Source organism: Molothrus aeneus, chromosome 3 (genome assembly GCF_037042795.1).
Source record: "Molothrus aeneus isolate 106 chromosome 3, BPBGC_Maene_1.0, whole genome shotgun sequence".
Classification (NCBI taxonomy): Eukaryota; Metazoa; Chordata; class Aves; order Passeriformes; family Icteridae; genus Molothrus; species Molothrus aeneus.
In genome coordinates, this window is record NC_089648.1 from 45,303,523 (window position 1) to 45,326,866 (window position 23,344).

Here is a 23,344-nt window from a genome sequence, read left to right on the forward strand (position 1 = left end):
AGATTTTGTGAGTGGATTTCACCATTTGGTGAGGGTGGGTGTTTGATTTGTTCTTTGTCATAGAGAAACTGAAACTTGTAGATAATACTGATGCAGGCACTAACAGTTTAATGTTAGTTTTAAATACGCTGAATACCATGCAGTGGGATCATGCTTATTACAGTGTGGGAAGAAGGTATTGATTCACCCAGAAAAAAGTCTTCTGCAGATATTCTATTGCTGTCTTAGAAAATTTTCATGATCATTATTCAAAGGTAAATTTCATTTAAAAAAACTCAACAGAATACCCACAAAGAAGAGGACAGTTATTATTAAAAAAAAAAGGATTCATAGCTGTAACAATAGCAGTTCATTTTAGTACTGCTCTGTTTTTCCATCTAAAGATGTAGTATACACAGAGACATGCAGATATAAATAATCTTCATGATTCTGTAAAATAATTTTGTTAATGTGTTCTTTTGCAGTTTGGAGTTTGGGTTTATGTTTGTATTAGAGTTATTATGCTGACTGCTTAAAAAGAAACAGGACTTGTTCAAACTTCTACGCTTTCTTCCCTTTTGACTATCAAGGCTATTGTCCATTTTCTAGTGTTTATGTACTCTATGCCTTGGCAGTTTGTCAAATTTTGGAAAATTTCAGATTTTACTCCTCTAGTATTTCAGATTAAAAGTGCAAGTCCCAAGGAGTTTTAGAAGCATGCCATGAGCCTGTTCCAAGATGAATAAAAGAGAAATTTGGTTTTTTTTAAATAATACAGATCCAAAGGATAACAATTATATACCAGATTTTTTTTGTAAGATAGAAGACCAAAGAACAAGTAGATCCTCTTACTAACAAACCAAGTGAGTTTGGCTCCATCTGTTGCTCCTAGATTTCACAGCTCTCCAGGATTCCCACTTTAGCCTTTTTTACTTCAGTGACATATAGTTTGTTAAGCAACTTGATCTGCTTTTGATCTCTCCTGGCTGTCAGCAATGTTCCTTGATGCAGTCATGCCAAGCAATGACTTCTGTTCCTATGTCATTCCACAGAAGAAACTTTAGCACTTGCCACATGACTTAAATCAACTCACCATGTAAAGAAAATTGGGCATCCAGGGTCACAGGAGCAGTGTGTGACACTCACTGATTAGGACCTCTGTTATATAACTATTAGTATCAGTATGTTTTTCTAGACACTTCAGAGTGCTCCAGCTAGAGCAGAAAGATGTGGAAAACATGTATTAAATCAATCAAGATTCTAACCCTCTTTGCTCTGACACTCTCTTAAGGTTAAATTTTGATTTAGGAGAACGTTGGATTTGTAGCCCAAATCCACAGTGGATGTGGATGAAATTCTTCCAGACATATTTGGTTTAGGAAAGAACTAGAACACTAAAATGGCATTGTGAGTTATAGAATTATAGCAAGTTAAAAATGTTTAGAAGCTATTCTTTGGCTACACATTAGCATTCTAGCCTCATAACATTAAGTTTATTCTTGCTAATCAGAAACTAATTCATCACTTGTCACTTATTGCAAAACTTTCACTGAAGCTCAGCTAAAAGGGAATTAGAAACAATGTCAGGCTGAAAGTAAATCTGACTAGAAGAAGAGATTAATAGTACAATGAAATGCAGATTGCTATGAAACTGAGTTGAATTCAGTACTTGTTTATATGTTATAATGTCATATTTAATATATTTGATTGGAAAGTGACTACAAGGAATAATTATCATAATTAAACATTATTTTTGTAGTGATGCTTTCTTTTCCTATTCTGAGTGTTTACAACTCATTGAAAATTCTCCATCCAAAAGAAGCTAGACTGTGTGGCCCAGTACATCTCCCTGATTTGGAATAAATGTGACTGAGAATGTTTATAAAGTGTTAAGCATTTGCAGAACACTTTGTATCTTAAAAGTATGTTCCAAGAAAAGTCCTGGAGTATCTTGGAAAAATACATGTTCCCTATTTTTTTCAGTGCTTCTTACAGTCACCTAAAGTTATCTATTCAGTTTGGACCTGCTAGCTGTAGAGCTGTTATGTGCTCTTGTGTTTAACACCTGCTGTGTGAATAAGAGCATTGCAAGTACCATCTTGTGCAATAAAAAGGCTTTCAAAGGTTGTATTTGGGATGGTGTCAATGTGCAATTCAGAGAGTTTGGACAGCAACAGGCTTGCTAGTCATTCCTCTTGCCTCAATAAAGTTTATCCTCAATACTAGAAAGAGTTCCCAACCCTGAGAGTTCAGTCAAGCTGTAGTTTCAGATGGAATTTTCCTCTTCGTGGTCAAATCTGTGTCTGGGGTGCAGGGCTTACTTTGCAAAGTAAGATTGCATCCACTACTGGTTCTTTAATAAGTAATATTAATGCTTTCAGACTAAAGTTAAAAAAAAAATTGCAGCATTCTATTTGCCCCCCTCTCTCTCACACACACACACATGTATCCTGGTATCATTTCATATTCTCGAGACTGTGTTCCATCATAGTTCTGATTATGGATCTAAGACTCTAGCAATGTTCCAATGCCACTTCTTGATCAGAAGTTAGAGTGGTATTAATAGCAACTTCAATTAACAAACTTGAGCAGCTTTAATCTATTTAGGGCCCCACTTCAGGTGGAGGAAAGGGAAGGGATTGCTCTTCTAAATTTGACTGTCCTCTCCTAAAGGAGAGGGACAATCTAAGGATTGATAAATTTTCCAGTTAAGGAAAGGCCTTGAGCCTAATCTGCTGATCTGTCTTTTAAAAAACTAAAGTTTGGTGAAATAAAGAATATCCTAAGAGATTTCCCAAAAAAATTTTTAATGCTCTTTTACACTGGTATTTCAAGTTTCAAGACAAGGCAGAGCTGAAGTAGAGAGAATTGAAATGAGAAAAAAATTTTATTCTTTAGAGTTTGAATTGCATCATCAAAAACATTCAGAATTTGAAATGTTTGTGGTTTTGTCATTCTCTGTTAATAGGTTTGCTACAAATGTGAATGAAGATATTTCCCAATTAAGAAATAGATTCTTTATTTTTTTTCTATGATCCATAGATCCATATTCTGGTTAAAAAATTCCTTCAGTTTTTTATAAAATAATGCCAAATCACTCAAGGTAACTAATAGCAAAATAATATAGCAACAGTACTAGTTTGGGTCAGTCCTCCAGTTATCTCTATCACTTACCTTTACAGAAACAGGTATTATTTTAACCAAATTAAATCTTTACATTTGCCTACTCATTAACAACTGTACAACCACAAATTCTATCTGTTTGTTCTGTTATCACTGAAAGGGTTAATTGCTGCAGCTATGCCGCATGCAGATTCCTAAACCTAAACCAGATGTAAACTAAAGCCAGGCTTTCAGTCAATCTGTGAGTCATATTTTACTGTCCTTAATACTCCAAACAAGGAGCTGTCTATGGAAGCCCTTGAAGACTCAGCAGTTCTTAGTGTAAGTCATTACAATTCCAAAAAAAATAAATAGAAGAAAATTAAGAGCTCTTTCTGTATTTGTGGCTGGGTTCATCAGAGTGTGTCTTTTGATGAGGCCAGCATTGTTTCCTTTAGATAAAGTCTAAACTTTCTTTTAAAGTCACAGGTTGCAGTTGTAGGGAATCCAGAAAGCACTGAGGAAGTTGAGAAAGGCGTGATAAAGTTGTTCTGTAGTTTTCGGACAAGTAGGACACAGCCACATCTCCTATGGCAGCCTGAGTACTCAGAACCTTAGAAAATTAGGGACATAATTTCAAAGCTTCCATAAAAACTTTAATACAAACAGTCTAGCAAGTCTCAATTAAAGGCGTGCTCTCAAATATCTTAAACTATCTTGAAAATCCACCTGACTTCTAGAAGACTTCTTTAGATAAGTATGCAGTTTCTGAATTAGTTAACAAAAACAGCTTAAGGGATCTGTTAATTACTCATCCTGCATAATTCATTAGTCTGCTTGCTTTTATTTTTTTATGGGTTGGGTTTTTATGTTCAGTGTGGGGTTTTTGTTTGTTTGCTTTTATTTTTCATTAAATTTTTATATTTTGGGGGTTTGAAAAGAAAACTCCCGTTGCCCATTTTTATACTTGCCAAAGAAAATGCAGTAAGCCTGAGGAGCAGCTGGCCATCTAGTCACCCAGTTTGTTCAAATAGAAATCTTTTATATTTAGAAGAGATTTGTGCTTCCAGGGGCTAAAATTAGGTATCCAACAGAACCAGCTGGAAAATATGCATTAGACAGATAGTATGAATGTTGAAAACTTTTTTTTTCTCCTTTTCAGAAAGGTAAAGTAACTATTTCAGATAATGAGACTGAGTGCATTTTGCATCACATACCACAATCACTTACTGAAAATGTTAGTGTGAAGCACAGAGTGTTTTGTCACTTTCCTTTTCCATATAGATGTCTCTTAAGTGATATTGGCTGTTGTGAAACTTTATATGTTTTTACTAAATTGACCTGAAATAAAAATAAAACAAAAATATAGGATGAGCAAGCTAACACAATAGCTTGAAAAAATGCAATTAATTGTATTTTAACACAGAAATAGAGAATGAGATGAATTCTTGAGATACTGGATACAGCTGAAATTACAATTTGTTTAAATCTCTAAACTGGTTTTGAGCACAGAATCTCACATCAATTTCCAGGTGAGAAGCATTTGAGACACATATGTATGTATGGGCAAAAAAGCTACCAGTTTGAATTGCCCACAAGAATCCATTCTGATTGCTTCTGTGAAAAATGGCATACAGCTCTCTGCAGCATATGATCTTGAGAGGAGATGAAATTAAATGTACTATCGGTCCTTGCCATCGTTTATGTATTGCTTATAGGTCAAAATTGATTTAGAGAGCTGGAGGAAAGGTGTCTCTGCCCTTGCCGACTTCTGTTTAGGATTTGAGATCTTTGGAAGGTCTCAAGTGCATAATTTGAGACAAGAGGATACTGAAACCTTCACCTTGCTTTAAAGTAACAAAAAGTATCTCTATTCCTGTTTGGGTAATTCAGTCTTGTGACATCAGTTTCTACCTAGTGCTTGGCTTTTGTGACTGCCTATATGAGTCTCTTTTGTGGTGCCTTGAATACTTTTCAATTCCTTCAGTATAAGAAAATTTAAAATCTGCTGGAAGCAAATGGAGTTTTAAAGATTTGCTAACTTTGCCTAAGTTTTTCAATTGTGTATATATATCTGCTAAAATGAGAGAATAACTAAACGTGAGAATAGGGAACATAAAACCAGGTTTTGAGTCAGTTAAGAATAATCAGACAAGCTTTTGCTTTAGACAAAACTTTGTTGCAAAGTCATCACAGCAGATGCCCTTTGCCAATCTATTCCTTTAATATTTGGAATGTTTAGCTGAGCAGCTTCATGGAGATAAATGTGTTTGAGTTTGAAGCTGAGGATAAAAAATATTACATTTAGAAGGCTGTTTGTATTCTCACATACTTTTTTTTTCCCCCATGTTTTTTTCTCCATGTTGCTTAGAAGTTATTAAATACCTTCTGACACAAGCATTTACTCAGTATCTTACTTCTTCATTTGGGAAGAAATACTGGGAACTGGTATTTTGTACTGCTTTCATCAAGATCAACACTCTGAATTCTTCAGTTACAATGAGGAATAGCAATGGCTCATATGAATAGTGGGGCTTTATATTCTAGTGACAAATTACAGAAAGCAAGGAAATGCATGTTTCGGAATGTATGCACTTAAACTGGAAATTCTGAGACAGAATCAAGGAGGATTCATTTCTGTTGAATGATAGGAGCTTGTCACAGCCTAAAAAGATTTCCCTTATGGTGGAAATTGGAGCTCAACATTCATCTGAAATTAAAGTCTTGGCTCTTCTCTTAACCCAAATTAAATTAGCTCGGAAGTGTGAAGGTAACACCTTACCCACAAATAATCGTTGTGTCAGGGCTTCTTTAGGCTCCAGACTCTCTGTCTTCGTTTTTAGTCCAATAAGAAGCAAGCTGTTCTTGTTCAAGTTCTCTCAGAGACTTTGAGCCATGAGTGCTCTTACAATCTTTCACTCTAGTCCTTTTCTCTTTTACTTTTGAAAAATGTGGAACTCTTCACCACATCTGTGTTTTTATCAAGTATCAAGGCCTCATCTGGCTTAACTCCCTAAATTAAGGTCATTGCTACTATTTGGTGCAGGTTTTGCATCTGCACCTTATTTAATTCAGGCACTATTACCTGGGGGCAGGTATATCAATACAGCCTGGAATCTGAGTTTTTAATTTTGTTCCCATACAATTCTGCCCTTTAACTTTGTCTTTCTCCCTCAAAACCATTGGATACTTTTGTTAATTTTTTGCTACCGCTTATTTAAACTCACACACTGGCCACAAATTATCTGCATATAAAAATATTTTACTGGGAACATGACTTTTCGTTACTCTATTATCATAATGTTTGTACTTGCAGTGTGTTTGAGGCACATATTCCAGTGGTTTCCCTGGATATGAATTAAAGTGTCTTTTCTTATAGTATGCAGATCCATGCTATGATGTGTCATCCTAAACTAATCTGTGACTCCAATTTCAGCATGTGAGACAGAAGCAGCAAAAGTTTATCAGCTATCACTAGAAGAGCACCTACAGCCCTTCAAAGACAACATGGAGCAATTCATTAGTCAAGGTAAATAATGAAACATCACTTAACCTTTTCATGACATTTCAAAGGAAAGTTATGGGAACAATGTTTATACATTGTGGGAAAGGGACTGTTTATTTTGGCATCATAGAAAGACATGGATTAGTTTGATCAGATGCCACACAGTTCTAAAAGATTTGCAAAGTTGTTCTCTTGTACTATAGGTGACTCACTCTCCAATGCTATTGGCTTGAGTGTGTGATCTTCTAAGTTCAACATTCCAGTAGAAAACAAATTTACAGCCTTTGTTCCCTGAAAAATTATTGAAGCTGGATTTGTTTCATTAACTTAATTCCAATGAGATAATTCTTTTGTATGTGCCAAAAACATGGAATAAGCATAACAAAAGTAGTTAAAGGTTTTTCAGATATACTGCAAACCCATATGAAATATTTGGATGTGATTAATGAATAACACTGCAATAAAAAATATATTAAAAATATCCAGGATCAACTGGCATCCTGCATATTAGGAGAAAAACACTTTTAAAATGAATAGACTATGGTTTACTAGACTTTTCTTTGATGAGATTATAGGAAATATGGATAACTTTGGGTTTTCACTAATGCATGTCAGAGCATCTCTTGAAATTCTACTCTGCATCAACCAATTTGCTTTTTAGTACAAGTCAGAATTCAATGCATCTGGGTTAAAATACCCTGATGAGTATACCAACATAATTTTAACATTTTTCTGTGCATTTTTCTGTGCATTTTTCTGCTTTGATACTTGCTTTTATAATCAAAGACCTGTTGTCTCCTGAACAGGCATTAGGTGAGAATTCTGATTCTAGTGCTGATTTATCAACTCATTAACCTACAGCTACCATATCTAGAAATGTTTATTAACTGAATGTGATTTGTATTTGAGAGGCCTGTCAGATATGCTTGTATATCTTCCTGGTTAGAGTATCCAAGATGACTATCTGTCCAAATGTTATAAGTGGAATACCTATGGAATCACAGAATGGTTTGGGTTGGAGGGGACTGAACCAGGCTACACATGTGCTGATCCATGCTACAGGACTCTCAATTACGGGGAATAAATTGAGCACACCCAATATTTTTAATCATCAAATATGAACTGATGTTTTCTAAAAGTCTGGCAAACAGGGTGTTGTCTCCAGCACTAGTAGGTATGAACCAATTTCAAGCTGAATTCTGGTTATGAATATATGGCATACAAATATTTCAGTAGTGGTACGATTGAACATGTAGCAAGTGTTTTGCTTTAGGTTCATATTATAGTTTTTATGTATAGATAGGGGACTTTCAAATCACAAGTTTGTCTGCAAGATATCACTGTTGGCATACTGTAAATCATGTCATTTAACCTTATTAACAGAGTAGGAAATCAAACATGGGGATTGTCCCTGGAAGTGTTCAAGGCCAGGTTATGGAGCTCTGAGCAACCTTGTCTAGTGAAAGGTGTCCCTGACTATGGCAGGGGGTTGGAACTAGATGATCTTTCAGGTCCCTTCCAACCCAAACCATTCTATGATTATATGATTCTGTTTCAGCAGAAGTAAAATTTGTTAAAATTGTGTTTTTCCTTTTAGAAACCATATTTTTTTAAAGTATCTAACTTTATACTTATGCTTATTTTATGATTTCTGGCTAGACTTTCCTGAATATAATTTTATATATGCTGTATAATGATCTGGTTTTGCAAAGATATGCAATTTCCTTTGTGAATGTGATGTGCAATTTCCTTTCCTTTCCTTTCCTTTCCTCTGTACTTCAGGAGAGAGAGGAAAAAGAAAAGAAAAAGGTATATCCATCGCATCCTTTAGGAGGTCTGCTGTGTTCCCATATTAATAGTGTATATTGTTGTGTGGTTAACAAAAGGAGAAACCCATAATGTCAGTAACAATATCACTATCTCATGTTGATGAAAATAATTGGAAATGTATATTGTGAACACAGTAAAGTGTGACTAAACAATTTCTACATTTTTTTTAAATAGTAGGGCCTATTATGCAGAATTCTGTCCTAATGTAAGAAAGACAAAGGCTAACATATAGCAAGAAAGAATCCCTGGTTAAGTTCCAAAAATAAAGTAATTTAAATACCTTTCATTATGAAATCCTTTGTTTTTACTTCATGGGATTGAATTCCGACTTGAAAGAGGCCATGTTTAAAGCAGGATTTCTCTTTCCTGTTCAGTGTTTGACAAGCTTTTGATCTAGATATTTTTTCTAGGGGCTTTTGTTGTTTGTGTAGACATAATCGATGAGTCTTTTCAGCTAGACTGCACACGTGATCATTTAGAAAAACAGAGGGACAATTCTTGGCACCTTTTGGGGATTTTTGTTTATATAACATATGCTCTGGGCAAAGAAAAATCAAGCTTTAGGTTTTTATCTTTTCAAGTTCCAGTTTCTCTAAAGTCAGAAAAAGTTTTAACTTATAATTCAGATGAAAAGCATTTTTCATAAGGTTGAATTATTTGGCATGTTTATATGATGCCTTTTCAGAGTAGATAACTTGTGTGCATAATGGGACCCAAAAGTTCAAAGGAGCTAGTTACTTACAGCATATTCACTTATACGTGTTGCAAGCAGCTAAAATGGAAAATGGTTTTCCCACACTTGGATACCAAATTAAATATCCTTGGCAAGGGGTTAGAAAGGCAATGCTTTATAAGAATAGTAACTGCCACACACAGCTAGATAACTTTGAGTTATTTTACTGCAACTAGTCTAGCTGATTGTTGCTAATTATCTATTAATTGAAAAGTAGTTTTTTAATGTTAACACTTTTATTAGATTCATCAGAGACAAAACAAGGTTGTATATCTCTAGCTTGATTGTAAAGATAGTTTCATTTGAAAGCTAAAGAAGGGAAAGAGGCAAGAATGCGTTCAGAATAATGAATTTTTTAGATTAAAGTTGTAGTGGTACACGTGATGAAGGCTGTTCAGTATTTACCTTGCTATCCAAGTCAGTAGGGTAAACAGCCAGCATGTGCATTAAAGTGTGCAAATTAGTGACAGGATGCTAGTCCTTTCTTGAGGGACTTCATGATCATTCTTATAGTGATCAATATACTTAGCAGGAAGTTAAATTACCTGTGCTTTTCTTTCTACATTGGCTTAGTGGATATTGGCAAGCATGATTTATCCTATGCACTGGATTTTTGAGGGTCTGTGTGCTTCAAAACCTCCAGAAAAATTCTCTCTGTTCATCCAGGTTGTTTTCTTCCATGTTTTCTCCTCCTTGTTTTCTTTTTATGTTCTCTTTTTGAGTGCACATGCTGCAATCTTCAAATGTATGATATGGTTGTCGTGTTCTTATGAATGTCAATTTTTTTTCTGAACTTCACCATAGCCATACAATTTAAAAAGGGAAAAATAAAAAAAAAAAAGTGGAAAATCTGCTTCAACAAAGGATATTGAAGATAAGTAGTCAGAAAATACAAAACTTTTCAAAATAATTTTTTTTCTTATTTAGTTTTTTATTGCTATTTACCTAAGCATTTCCAACATGTAATATATAACTGTGAAATTTAGTAAAATTTGTCCTTTCCAATGAAAATTTATTCATACCAAACAGTAGGAATTTAAAATTTGCATGTTCCCAATATAGCATATATAGTCACATTTTCTGTCTTTGAGTTATTCCTCACAAGTTGTCACAATTTGAATGAGAGAGACTGAAAGCAAAGCAGTGTTTTGGAACCTTGTCTCCATTGTTCCATATGCACCTGTGGATAGATAGGGGTGCAAGTACATGAGCGATCACATCTACCAGCTTGGAAAGTTTCAGAAATCACTTCTTTTTCTGGTGAAAATGAGTCTGACATGAGACAGTGGGGAAATGCTGAGGGTACTAATTATCACAAGGTTTGTAGAGGAATTTCTTTAGCAGTTAGTAATCCTTTAGCCTTGTCCTCACTGGACAGGTTAGACAGCTCAAACTGAAAGAATTGTGTGTGCATGAACCACAAATGATTCGTAGTCCTCAGATTTTAACTGTGGTTAAGTTTGCAGTGAAAAGCAGTCTCTGGGTGTCTGCTGTTGAGGTGCTGTCTTGGCTGTGCGTTCTTGTCAGCTTGATAAAGCAGGAGACTCACAGCAGGAGGTAGCAGCCATCACTCCCTCAGAATAGCAAGTCTTTTTTGGGAAGTGGGAAGATTCGGTATGTTGAAATCACAGCTTTTCCACTGAGATTCTATAAATTGTGAAAATGTTGCAGACTTTAAATCTGAACAAATCATCCTACATCATATTAAGAAGCCAAGCCAATATAATTCATTTTAGACTTTAGAAAAAAACATTATGCTGTGGGAGAAGTACAAGCATTGTTTGCAGAAGTAAAAACAAAATTTTCTGATGTTTGGCTAGTTCATTTAAAAGCAATAAGAATTATTCCAGTGTGATTTTAAGTTTTGGACTACAGGGTAGCCATTCAGTCTTTGGTTCCTTCTAGTCTAAATTTGCAAAACTGCAGTTCTGCTATTGTAAATGAATACAAGCACCAGGTTTTGTTCTGCTGGACCCAAGAATATAGACTCTTCTCCAAACATTAATTCTAGTCACATCCTGGTGATCTTACAGAATAAAGATGCTAAAATTGTCCTGTTGGTTGAACTGTCTGTAACTACCTCCTTCTTTTGCCTGGAAGAGCTTTCAGGAACCCAGTTTCCAAACTGTTACTAAAGGAATGTATAAATCACAGTGAGTTCTATTTATCACTGTAGCTGCAACCAGATAGTTGGTCATGACTTGTTCTCTTAGGTCAAGTACCAAAAGGCTATGCACCATCAAATGATGGATTGTGAATGAGACTAAAGCATCAGACTGAATTTTGGATGTCTGGGTTAAGTTCCTGGCTCCAGAAATACTGTAGATGATTGCAAAATGAGTGCTGCTATGGTAATCTGAATTCTGGCCTTTTCTAACCCAGAATGATTGATTTTGCAGGTTTCATTTTCTTTAAATATTGTTTTTATAATTTGATAAATATAAGGGAGAACATAGCAGTAGTTCATAATTTTTCTAAAAATGATTTGAGGAAAATATGACTGAAGCATGATTAGGAAGATATATGAATAAATATGTTTTTGTTTTTCTTTAAAAAATTGCACAGAACATTAAGAGGTTGGATATTAGTAATTTATGTGGAGACACTCACTTTAAATATTATTGTGATTACCAAAATATTCTCATTAGTAATATCTAAAAAATACTTTTTTTCCTTTGAGAATAAAATGTTGGAGGAATATGAAGGGCAAGCAACATAAACTCATTAGAACTAAGATGCAGGAATTCAACTTAAGCAGTTTAATTTCATAAATGTTTGCATTTTTCTGTTAATATTCTTTTTGTTGAATTATTGAAGGAGCTTTTAAAACTTGCTCTTTTTGTCCTGAAAGTATTCTTGTAATCTCACACTGACATCTTAATGCTGATAAATAGTTTAACCGTCAGCATGATATAAACTTGTTCCTACTTCAGATGTCAGCACCTCCATTGGTGTGCATTTTTACATAATGATCCTAATTCAGATTGTGTTGTATTTGCAACACTAGACAGGCTTCACTGAATTAGCCTTTCCTTGCTTCAAAGTCCATGAAAGACCAAACTTTTAGACTGGGGTTGTCAGCTGTTTTATTCCTTTGGCACAGGATCTCATATAATCATTTTTGTAGGCATCACAGTGGTTTCAGACAGCACAGATGTGGTAGAGTTAAAAAAGGTATTTTGTCATCACATGAGAACAGATCAATATATGAGTATCAGAATAGCATGGTACAAGTCATCCAATGCAAAAGACTATGAAAAAAATGCCTTCTGAAAAAAAATTGCCAAAGACTTTTTGGATAGTTGGAGAAGGCTGAAAACTCACATTTTAAATCTCTTCTCCAGTAAAAATGTAATCAAATAAAATTTTTTCATTACATAGTTCCTGGGATGGAGAATGAAAAATAAGAGGATATTAAAGCTTAAGAGCACTTAGGTCCTTCATGAGCCCTAATCACAATGGCATATGTTCTTCAGCACTGTGAAGTCCAGGCTCACAGATGAACAATTCTCTTGCTGGATCTTTACTGTACCTGAGGACATATATTTAGTCATAGGTATGCTGTCTAACTTCACATCTGTTTCCTGCCTAGTCCTGAATGAGACTTTTAAGCAGCATAGGACTTAATATCAGTAGCAGGGAACATCGTGTGAGGAGGTAAAAGCTGCACACAAAATACAATGTATTTTACTTGTGTGAATGTGACATGACAACATTACAGTGAGTAGCTGCTAAAAAATACATAACTAAGTATGTTGGAGTGATTTTCTGGGGTTTTTTTGGTTGTTGTTATGTTTCAGAGTTTTTTAAAATGTTGTATTTGGGTCCCAATTTTCTCTCCCTTAATTCAGCTGACAGGAGATGTCATCCTTCTAAGGCTGACAAATTATAGAATGGTTTGGATTGGAGGGGACTTGAAAAATTATCTAGTTCCAACCCCTTACCATGAACAGGGATATCTTCCACTAGACCAGGTTGTGCAGAGCCCCATTCAACCCGGCCCTGTACACTTCCAGGGATGGAACATCCACAAACTCTAGGGGCAACCTGTTCCAATGTCTCACTGCCCTCACAGTGAAGAATTTATTCATTGTTTCTAATGTAAATGTACCTTCTTTCAGTCTGAATCCATTTCCCCTTGTGCTATTGCTAAATGTCCCTGTAAAAGTTCCTAACCAACTCTCTTGTAAGCCCCCTTTAAGTACTGTATGGCAGTCCTAAAGCCTTGTTTTCTCTTGTCTTCATAGGAGAGGAGTTCCAGCCTTTTTATCACTTTCTGTGTTCTTGCTCCAAAAGGTTGCTGCTTAGGTTGGGGACCCCAGAGCTGGACATAGCACCCCAAGTGGGGTCTCCCGAGAGCAGAATAGAGGGAGAGAATCACCTCCCTTCACCTGCTGGCCACACTGCTTTTGATGCAGCCTACAACATGGTTGGCTTTTGGGGCTGTGAGCATGCATTGCCCAGTCATGGTGAGCTTCTCATCGAGCAGCACCCCCAGGTCTTACTCCTCTTGTCTGTTCTCAAACCGTTCTCTGCCTAACCTGTGTTTGTACTTAGGATTGATGTGACTGAGGTGCAGGACCTTGCACTTGGCCTTGTTGAACTTTGTGAGGTTTACACAGGCCCACCTCTCAAGCCTGTCGTGGTCTCTCTGGATGGTATCCCTTCCTAACACCACAAAGCTTTTGTGGTCTTGACTGCACCACACAACATGGCGTCTTTGGCAAACTTGGCAAGTGTGCCCTCAATCCCGCTGTCCATGTCTCTGACAAGGCTGTTAAAAAGTGCTATTAAAAGTCCCAAAACTAATCTCTGAGTCATTCCACTTGTCACTGCTTTCTACTTGGACATTGAGCTGTTAACCACAAGTCTCTGAGTGTGAACATCAGCAAGTTTTTTGTCCACCTAGTGTCCCATGTGTCAAGCCCGTGTCTCTTCAGTTTAGAGACAATGATGCCATGTGGGACAGTGTCAAATGCTTTGTATGATTCCAGGCAGATGACATCAGTACTCTTCCCTTACCCACCAGCACTGGAACCCCATCATAGAAAGCCACTGAATTTGTCAGGCAGTCTTTGCACTTTTATGAAGCTATACTGGCTGTCACCAATAACTTTCTAATTTTCCATTTGCCTTAGCAGAGTTTTCAGGATAATCTGCTCCATGACCTTGCCTCTCACTGACTTGAGACTGACTGGGCTGTAGTTCCCCAGAGCTTGCTTATTTCCCTTTTTAAAATGGAGGGTTGTGTTTCCACTTTTCCAGTCACTGGAAACTTCACTGGACAGCCACAATTTCTCAAATATGATGGATAGTGGCTTAGCCATTTCTTCTGGCATGGATGAATCTCATCAGGTCCCATGAGCTTGTGTACCTTCAGGTTCGTTAGTCTCAATCCCAATCTTCTCCTTCATTCTCTCAGTCCTTGCCTTTGCTTTCTGCAACTTTGGCAATGTGGTTGGACCACTTGCTGATGAATACTGAACCAAAAGTAAAGCTCCTTTTATAGACTATTAAGTTTAATTTTTTTTTTTAACTTTTAAGGAAGTTCAAGTTTCTGCCCTTGCATACTCAATGAAGTTTTAAGTTGTCCTTCTATAAATCTTGCTCACAATCTATGGAGCTAGCATATAATTTGTATTCCTGTTGTGCGAGGGTATAACATCATAAGGAAGTATATTAGGCTCAAATCAATATAAATATTTATGTATTTATCTGATCATAGGTTTAAAAAGTAATAATAATACCATTAGAAAAATATTCAGCATATTGGATGCTCTATCCCAAGTTATATTCAAGAAATTGGGGTCTGAGTGTTTAAATTTAAATGTTCTATTTAACAGTTCTCTTATCTGTATGCATAAAAATCTCACAAAATGGGGGAGGGGAAATAGGTATTCTTCATGCTTACAACCTTTTATGAATTTGTCATAGGAAGTATGGAAGGATGTAAGACTCTTGATAAGATTTCCAGAAGAAATCCTGCTTTATACTCTTGTAAAGATTTCTTAGACTGAATTTACCTGATAATCAGCCATCCAAATGTACTTAGATCTGTTTTTGGTGTAAATAGAAAGTCTCAAAACTATAGTAACACAGCTCTAATGAGTCATTGAAAAGGCTTTGTATCTGTTGAAAAAAAAAAAAAACTGGCTCCACTTGAAAGTTACTGGAAAGCACATTCATAGCTAATTATAAACAAATACTAGTTAACACTTTAAATAAAAAGAGAGGAAAAAAGAAAAAATATTTAGGACATAGACAAACAGATGAAAGGATTCTTGTTGCCTTCCATCTGAGATTACTCAGATGCATTCCTGTATTCAATTACCTGAGAAGATGTGATATTCCCTTAAGAGAGATCGGGAGATCAGAAGGGATGGCAGTTTCATGCATCTCCTTACTCATAGCTCTTTATAGCTCTTTGAAACTGGTTCAGCAGAAATAGCTTAAATTGCAACAGGGATTGGGGCCAGACGGTGACTACAGACAGTAATCACTGGGTCAAGATCATACCACAAACCAACAACAAAAACTTCTGGTGGAACAAAAGCTCTGTCAGGGTGTTTGAAGGCAGTTTGAGTAGACTTGCAAGGTCTACTTGGAATACTTTCTGAATAGGCACCAAAAGGTCAGCTTGTTGTGTGATTATGCTTATCTAGTACATTTATACATGGAGGGCATTGATAATTCTTATTAGTTGCTAGCTTTGAGTCTATTTTTCTCATCAAATCCCTTGCATACTTCAGATTCAATTCTCAGCTTGAGTCTTATGCTATTTTTTTCACAAAGCCACTAAGCACAAGCCCCTGTTGTTATTTAAAAATTAATGATTGTCTAACTTTTCAGTCTTCCCCAAAACCCACTTCCTTTTTGATAGTGACCATCCAAAATGGCTTAATTCTTCCTAGTGCTACTGATGCCCAACCACACTAAATAAAACATGCGAAGAGAACAAAACCAACAAAGTCCAAAAATTGAGTCAAAACAAATTAAAGTCTAAAAGGGAGTAGGGGTAGAGGGGGAGGGGAAGAAAGAAACTTTTCTCAAGAACTTTCTATTGATTCTGGTGTATTTGCTATTCTGCTTTGGTGTTTGAAGGTTTTTCAAAACAAAGTCTTGAATAGTATGCTAGCTGCCAAAAAAAAAGTGTTATTTTGGTGTTTCCTGAGGGTGTTTAAAAGTATATGTACTACCAAGGAGAATAAGGGAATTTTCTCAGAAGCACTGACAGAGCTCTTGTAAACTTGGACCTTAGACCCTGATAATGACAGAGTAACTGCATGCTCTTGCTTGTGCTGGTAGTTCACCCAGAATTTTCTCTATATCCATTTTCCTTCTGTCTTAGTCACATGCTTGAGATACCTACAAAAGGTATCCTCATGGCCTCTGTCAGGCACCTCAGGTCCTCAGGCCTTAATGAAGCTGGGTCAGAAGTGACAGGTGAACTACCTGAAGTTCCATACACTTTTTAAGAAAAAAGGTAATTTTCCCTCAATTTTGTTCTTAGTTTAGTTTTGTTGGGACTTTTTGGAAATTGTGCCTCTGCCAATGGTATATTGTATATTTGGTATATTTTCAAAGCCTCAGCTACTGTTCACCCATCACCAGTGTGGAAGAAGATATATCCTCTTTAATGATCCTGGTAAATCTCCAACAAGGGTTTGTACAAATATTAGTGATTGTTTTCTCTTTTATTTGTTTGGATTTTTTTCAGTAAAAAGGATTTCTATAAATTTTCCTGCTTTTTAATAATATGTATATAACATTGGATTGCAATAATCCTAGTCTAAAACAGTTGTATGTCTTGGGTTTCCAGTAAGTTGTAAGTCAAATATTTCTTTTTAGATTTTTTTAATCCTGTGAAAGAGATGATATAGTGAAATATCATACTTTCAAACAAGGAAATCACAACAGCTAATAATAGAGACAACAGATGTTATTTTGCAATATCTGTCCACAGAAAAAAATGGTCTGTATGTATAGAAAATAGATATATTCATGTTATTAGCTTTTTTAAAAGTCAGATTTAGTTCACAAGATAGAGTGGTTAAATTTGGAGGAGACTAGCAGAGAAAGTTTTTTGGACTGAAAATGAGAGGATACTTGGCAGTTGTCCTCATTCACAGTGTGGCTTGATTTCTGCAGAGAACTTAGCATAACGTCCACAATGATCCACTGAGGTTAGAGGGAACAATTTTGTGGTCAATCAATGGTTTATAGCCTTGCCTTTGAGCCCCTTTTAATTTAATTTAATCTTCTAGGCTTCTTGAAAACAAAATACTATTTACAGAAAAACGAATTTTACAATTCTTCTGAAGACCAGCATTTTCTAAAATGCCTCTGTCTATTTCTCACATTCAGTTTGGTGAGATACATCCCATTTTCATAAATGCATAGGTCACTTTAGTATAGTTATTCATATATGTGCCTTTGTAGATGTCTATATGGAACATTTGCAGGACTCTAATCAAAAAAAGAATGGGAAGAGCAAACACACAAACAATGACATGTATCATTCTGGAATGTGGGTATGTACTGATAAGGACAGAAGATTTGAGAATTCAGTTAATTAGACTTCATTTGTGAGATCTGGTTTGAAAGCTCATTTTGAACTGCATGAAATCAAGTTTATGCCCCAATTATAAAACGCCAAGCAGTAAATTTAAGCAAATTAAAAAAAAAAAAGTGATAGAATAGAAATTAGGACATCTGATGTGAGTAATTTTTGAAGAGATACATATGTCCTGTAGTTAAAAGAATTTATATAAGAGCCTTGGATATAGTACAGTCCTCACACTTGGTAAGCAATGACGTAGGGAGGAAGGAATGTACTTGAATTTTGACCAAATATATAAAGTGTTTAGGAAGTATAGAGCTCGCTCTAAAAGGAGACCAACTTTAAATAATCTGAAGGTATCTTAATGGAAAAAGCAGGCAAACAGTGGAATGTCATCCAACAAGAAGGCATTAAAGATGCTTTCAAACTAAAAAGGGAAAATATAACTAAATCAGTGGATGTTGTAAACCGTTGATAAGGTCTCTTCATCTGTTAGAGGTCACTTTGACTCTAAATTGCTGTGAGTTTTGAGATGGCCATGTTTTTCAATGTGACCTAAGGTCATTTTTCAACTATAAAATTTGGAGTAAATTTTTCAGAATATATATGCCTTCAGGATTATCAAAGCTGCATGAAAAGTCCTACAATATATACCGTGTGTGAAGGCCAACATATAAATCTGCTACTTTTGCTTACCAATGTATTACACAAAATAGAGGGATTAGTATTTCCTGGTATTATATAGTCTTTAATAGATTTGGAACAGTTTATTTGGATGTACTTCAGCAATTAGTGTAAAGAATCAAGTTCTTAGCTGGGAGTGTTAGAAAAGATGATGAGCCAATAAAATATTTGGGAAGAAAACTAACCCAAAAGCAGAAATTCCTACGTCTATCAGAAAACTTGCAAGCAGTCACTGCTATATTAGCTGATGGATTGGAAAACTATATTAAAGCAGATATGGACACTGCATGACTACAAGATTTCTTTAATGTTTTTCAAAGAAAATCAAATAATATTTTTGAAATAATCTTATTTCTTGAAGATAGAGAGTAATTATAGAAGCAGAAGAGAGTGCTCAGGTACAGTCAGCTGCCATGGTATCCCAGGATTTATCTAATTTTTCTGTGTTGGCTGTTGATGATCACTATGTTGTGATCACTGTGGACTGGATATAGCAACTAATTTATTTTTTTTCATGTCACCTGTTATAGGTGTTGTCTTTGTAACAGAGAAGTGCACTTTTCTCTCCTGAATGTTCCTCCAAAGTGGGCAACTTTTAGCTGGTATTTGGCACTTAAAGGATATATGCCAAGAGTGAAGAAGCCAAACCAGTGCCTTTCATGCCCTCTTTTTATACCTGTCATGAACTGCTTTGGAGGAGGAAGTGATAATATAGATGCATGATATTGAGTGAAATGATGAAGTATAATGCATTCTGGGACAATTCAACTGGATCCATCCTAACTAAATTTTTCCTGCCCCTAGTCAAAGAGGAAAACATAATTTGAAGTAGTTTACCAATGGGGTGATTATTACTGAGCAAAGTACATATAACCACTAATATCAGGTGATAATATTCCCTATGTACAGGTTATAACAATCTCCAGCTGCTTCAACATCTAATAGTTATTCCATTGTAGCCAGGTATCCAGGATAGTAAAAATTCTGTTGTTTTGATGACAGGAGGTTTTCTTCCCTTGCCAATTAGATTTCACTGCATATCTTCAGCAAGCCATTTTCCACAGCTCTTGGATGTTTACTGTGTCTAGTGCAAAAGCAGTCATCTGATTATTTTCTTTGGACAGGGACAGATCTGAGTGCATATACCATATTTTCTCTTTCACTGGTGCCACCTGTTGACTTGTGGAAGAAGAATTGTTTTCATAGTATCTTTAACTTTTTCTTTCTAGAAAAATGGTAATGCAAAAGCATTGCAAATTAGATTTTCACCTGTGTAATATCTTTTTGGTAAAATGAGGAAGGATTAAAAATATTATTGCATTTGGAACAAATGACAAGGAAATTCTTCAGAGAAAATTCTTTATTACATGGATCTCTGCCATTCAAGGTTTCTACAGTTTCTTTTCATTGTGTAATACCAATTCTCTATTAATTTGTCAAAAGTATAGATACCAGAAATAACTTGGTTTTGTTTTGCTTTGTTTTGTTTTTCTTCTTCTCTGGACCACAATAGCTTTCTTTTTTTTAATTGAAAGGAAACTTGTGCTCAAATGGGGATATTCTAACATGCTTTGATAAGCTTAGGATAATATGGTTACACTCTTTTGAGAAATAAATTGTGGAATTTTTGCTCCATTAATGGTGGGTAAACAATTGTTTGTAAATCTGTGCAGAATATTTGAAATAAAGAAGAAGGTACCTAAAACAAGGCAAATCTAATGATATTCCATCCCGTCAATCTTGGAAATTATAAAAATATTTATATCCTAAAAATACAACATATGCAACAGTGTACAAGACTGTTGTAGGATGGAATGTGGTAGCCTCTATTTCTAAGCATTAAGTGAAACAAGTCCAAATTGCGTTTTTCAGTAATAGAATTATTTAAGAGTTGCATCCACAGATACTTAGTGATTGTGTTAATGCAGAATGAGGTATTTGATTTTGTTTCATCCAGAGAGTTTGTGCAGTTTCTCTTTTGAACTATATGTTTTTACTGGTCATACTTTGATTTTCAGGATTAAAGTATGGAAAAAAAGAAAAGTATTAATGAAATTCTGTAAAAGCTGCCACATTTCACCTGGTTTCTTATCCAAAGCAATGCAAGGCTTTCAAGAAAAACTGTTAAGTCAGCCCAAATTCACTCAGCTCTGGGCTCAGCTTCACTCAGAAGGATTGTGAGCCCTCACAAACCTTCTGAAGAATCTGGGCCAAGATTCAGTTTGGTATTGAAACCTGTAATGATTCAGGATTCAGTTGCTCTCCAATTTCCTTGAGAACATTTACCCATCTCTCCCTCAGGTTTTCTGTGGTTTGCTGGGATTTTTTTTTCACTTTCAGGATAACAATGGTGGAGCCCAAGTCTTCAAGTAATGATTACCAAATACAATGTTTCCCGCTGCAAATATCTGGGCACTAGTCAGCAGTGCTACTGCTCAGAAGACTACATTGCTACTAATAAAAAGCATTTGCAGCACTAGACAAAGCTCTGATCATTGTTGTGACTGGGGAAAGTATAAGGCAATTCCATTTGTATTTCCTTGCTACAGATTTCAGATGCCTATTTGAGTGTATGTTTGTAAATTACTGTTGATTGAAACATTTTAACTGAAAAACAGTGATTATCTTTGTGTCTTAATTATGCCATTGCTTTGCTTTTTTTCAACAAATTTGAAATTTTTCAAAGACAGTGATGCAGAAAAATAATTTTAATGAGTTAATATTGTAGAGCTATGTCTGGAAAGTGGAATAAAAAATAGCTGAAAGTTTTCTTCTTTTTTAGATTTCTATATGAATGTTATAGCACTGACATTTGTTACCAGGACAGCTCAGAGCCTTTTCATGTTTCAAAACTTTCTGACTCTTGGGAATACTATAATTCTCCTTGCAAGTTAACAGTCCAGAAGTCTAGCAGACTGAACAAAGAATCAAGTACCAAATTAAAAGAGCATTCTGTTTAAGCATGCAGACTTTAAATGAGATTTAAGTTGTATTACCCGAATGACTGCATAAGTATAAATTTCACCTAAGCTCATGCTCAGAGCAGAAGGACAATTGCTTTGCACATTGCTGATGCCTAAGTTAACATGCACGTTCTTGTAGATTTTTTATTAATTGTTCTTTCAGTCATCTAAATTAAATGAAATGTGGGCAAAAAATATGAGAGAACATGTGGCAAATAGAGAATATTTTCACCATTGTGTGGGAAAGACAGTTTCTTACTGTATTATTAATAAAATTAAAATATTAATTATATATAAAATGATACAAGTAAAATATTAATTTCCTTCACATGATCACCAAATGCTAATATCCTTCATATAAAACTAATCATGTTTTCAATAAAGGCCTGCTACAGCTCTAGTACTTCACTAATGGATGTGTGTGCAGGGAGAGGGAAGAGTTTTCATTTGTAATTTCCACACAACTTGTACAAAAGCTGTAAGGCTGAATCCTTCCTGCTCTTTGCTCAGCTTTTCCTCCTCTTGGTAGACAAGTTCCCATATTATTTGAGTTTTTGGAATAATTATTTAAGATCTGGTTTTAAGTCAATTTCATTTTTTGATTGTTGTTTAGAATACTGGGAAATTTTTTTTTCCCTTTTCAAGGCTTTGAGTTTTGGATTGGTTTCTTTTTGCAGTGGTGGTTTTGGATTCCTTTTTAATAGGGTTATCAAAATTTGTGTGGTTTTGTTTTTGTGGTTGTTTGTTGAATGGGGGGGTTGATTGGTTGTTTTTTTTTTCTCGGAATTGATCTACATGAGTATATCCTCAGGTGTTTCTATATATTTTACACATGACATATGTAAAATTAAAATTATCCTGAAACATCTATATCTTTCACCTTGTTCCTAATTATTTGATTCTATTTTTACAGCCAAAATAGACCAAGAAAATGAAGAGAAGTCACTGACAGAAGCACATAAAAGGTAAGAAAGAGTAATGTCATAAGACCTTTCTTTGTAAAATATGGGGTTTTTAGCAGTTGATGTATTGGTAGCCAGTATTTCTGTGGTTTTGAGTGGTATAGAAATGCACTCAGAAAGAAAAGTGATATTTAGTTATTGTCAATTTTAATTTGAAAATGAAGAAAGATTGAAACAATGTAAATGAATATTGTACATTACTCCTATCTTTCAGAAAATGCATTAACCTTATGTAAAAATAAATTCAGAGTATACCATTTGGACTGAGAAAACACTGTTCATACTACACCAGTATCATGGTGATTTGAGAGGTATTTCACATTCCCCAAACAAGTATTATTAGGTACTATTTCTTGTACTTATAAAATATCCATTTTATTAAAAAAAACAAACCTTTTTTTAATAAACAAATTAAATGTAAAATTAAATGTGACTTCCTTTGTAGAATTGCTAATAAATCTTCAAATACATTTTTTGTGGCAGAAAGCAAAATACCTCATTAAATTTCATTCTGTGCAGTTGAGACAGTTTTCAAAACTGGGAACCTCACTCCATTGCACAACATGTGGTTTGTTCTGATTTTTTTGGAGACTCCTCTAGCAGCAGTGTTTAAATGGGAACGATTTTTATCAGTCCCAGCAAGAGATCAAAATATGGTGCACAGCATTTATAGCCCAAATTTAGGGAAACACGCAGTCTGTATTTGTTTTTCTTACACTGAAAATAGCATTTTCTTTTTGTACTAGCTACAGCTATCACTTAATAACTACTAATGCATATATCCACTCTATATTCCCAGAATTATGAAGTCTCTCAATAGGATTACTCTAAAAGATATCACTATAAAAGTTTCTAGTTTTTACTAGGTTTGTCAGCCATTCTATGGCTTCAACACCCAAATTTGCTCCCTGCAGTAATGCCACAGGGTGGTTGATGTCTTTCCTGGTACATTTTTTCTCTATTTCCTTGGGCCGTGTACCTTGGGATAGCACCTGAAAAAGAAGCCAAGAGGAGTGAGTGCCACAA

The 23,344-nt window shown here is 35.2% G+C and overlaps 1 protein-coding gene across 1 annotated transcript in view; it reads left to right on the forward strand.

Moving 5' to 3' along the window:
• The window catches only part of FMN2 (formin 2), a 152,869-nt gene that overhangs the window by 96,504 nt on the left and 33,021 nt on the right, over nt 1-23,344 (forward strand). Inside the window, exons 14-15 of the mRNA XM_066546802.1 lie at nt 6,518-6,610; nt 22,270-22,321. Of these exons, the coding sequence (XP_066402899.1) occupies nt 6,518-6,610; nt 22,270-22,321 (145 nt within the window). The remainder of the gene's footprint in view (nt 1-6,517; nt 6,611-22,269; nt 22,322-23,344) is intronic.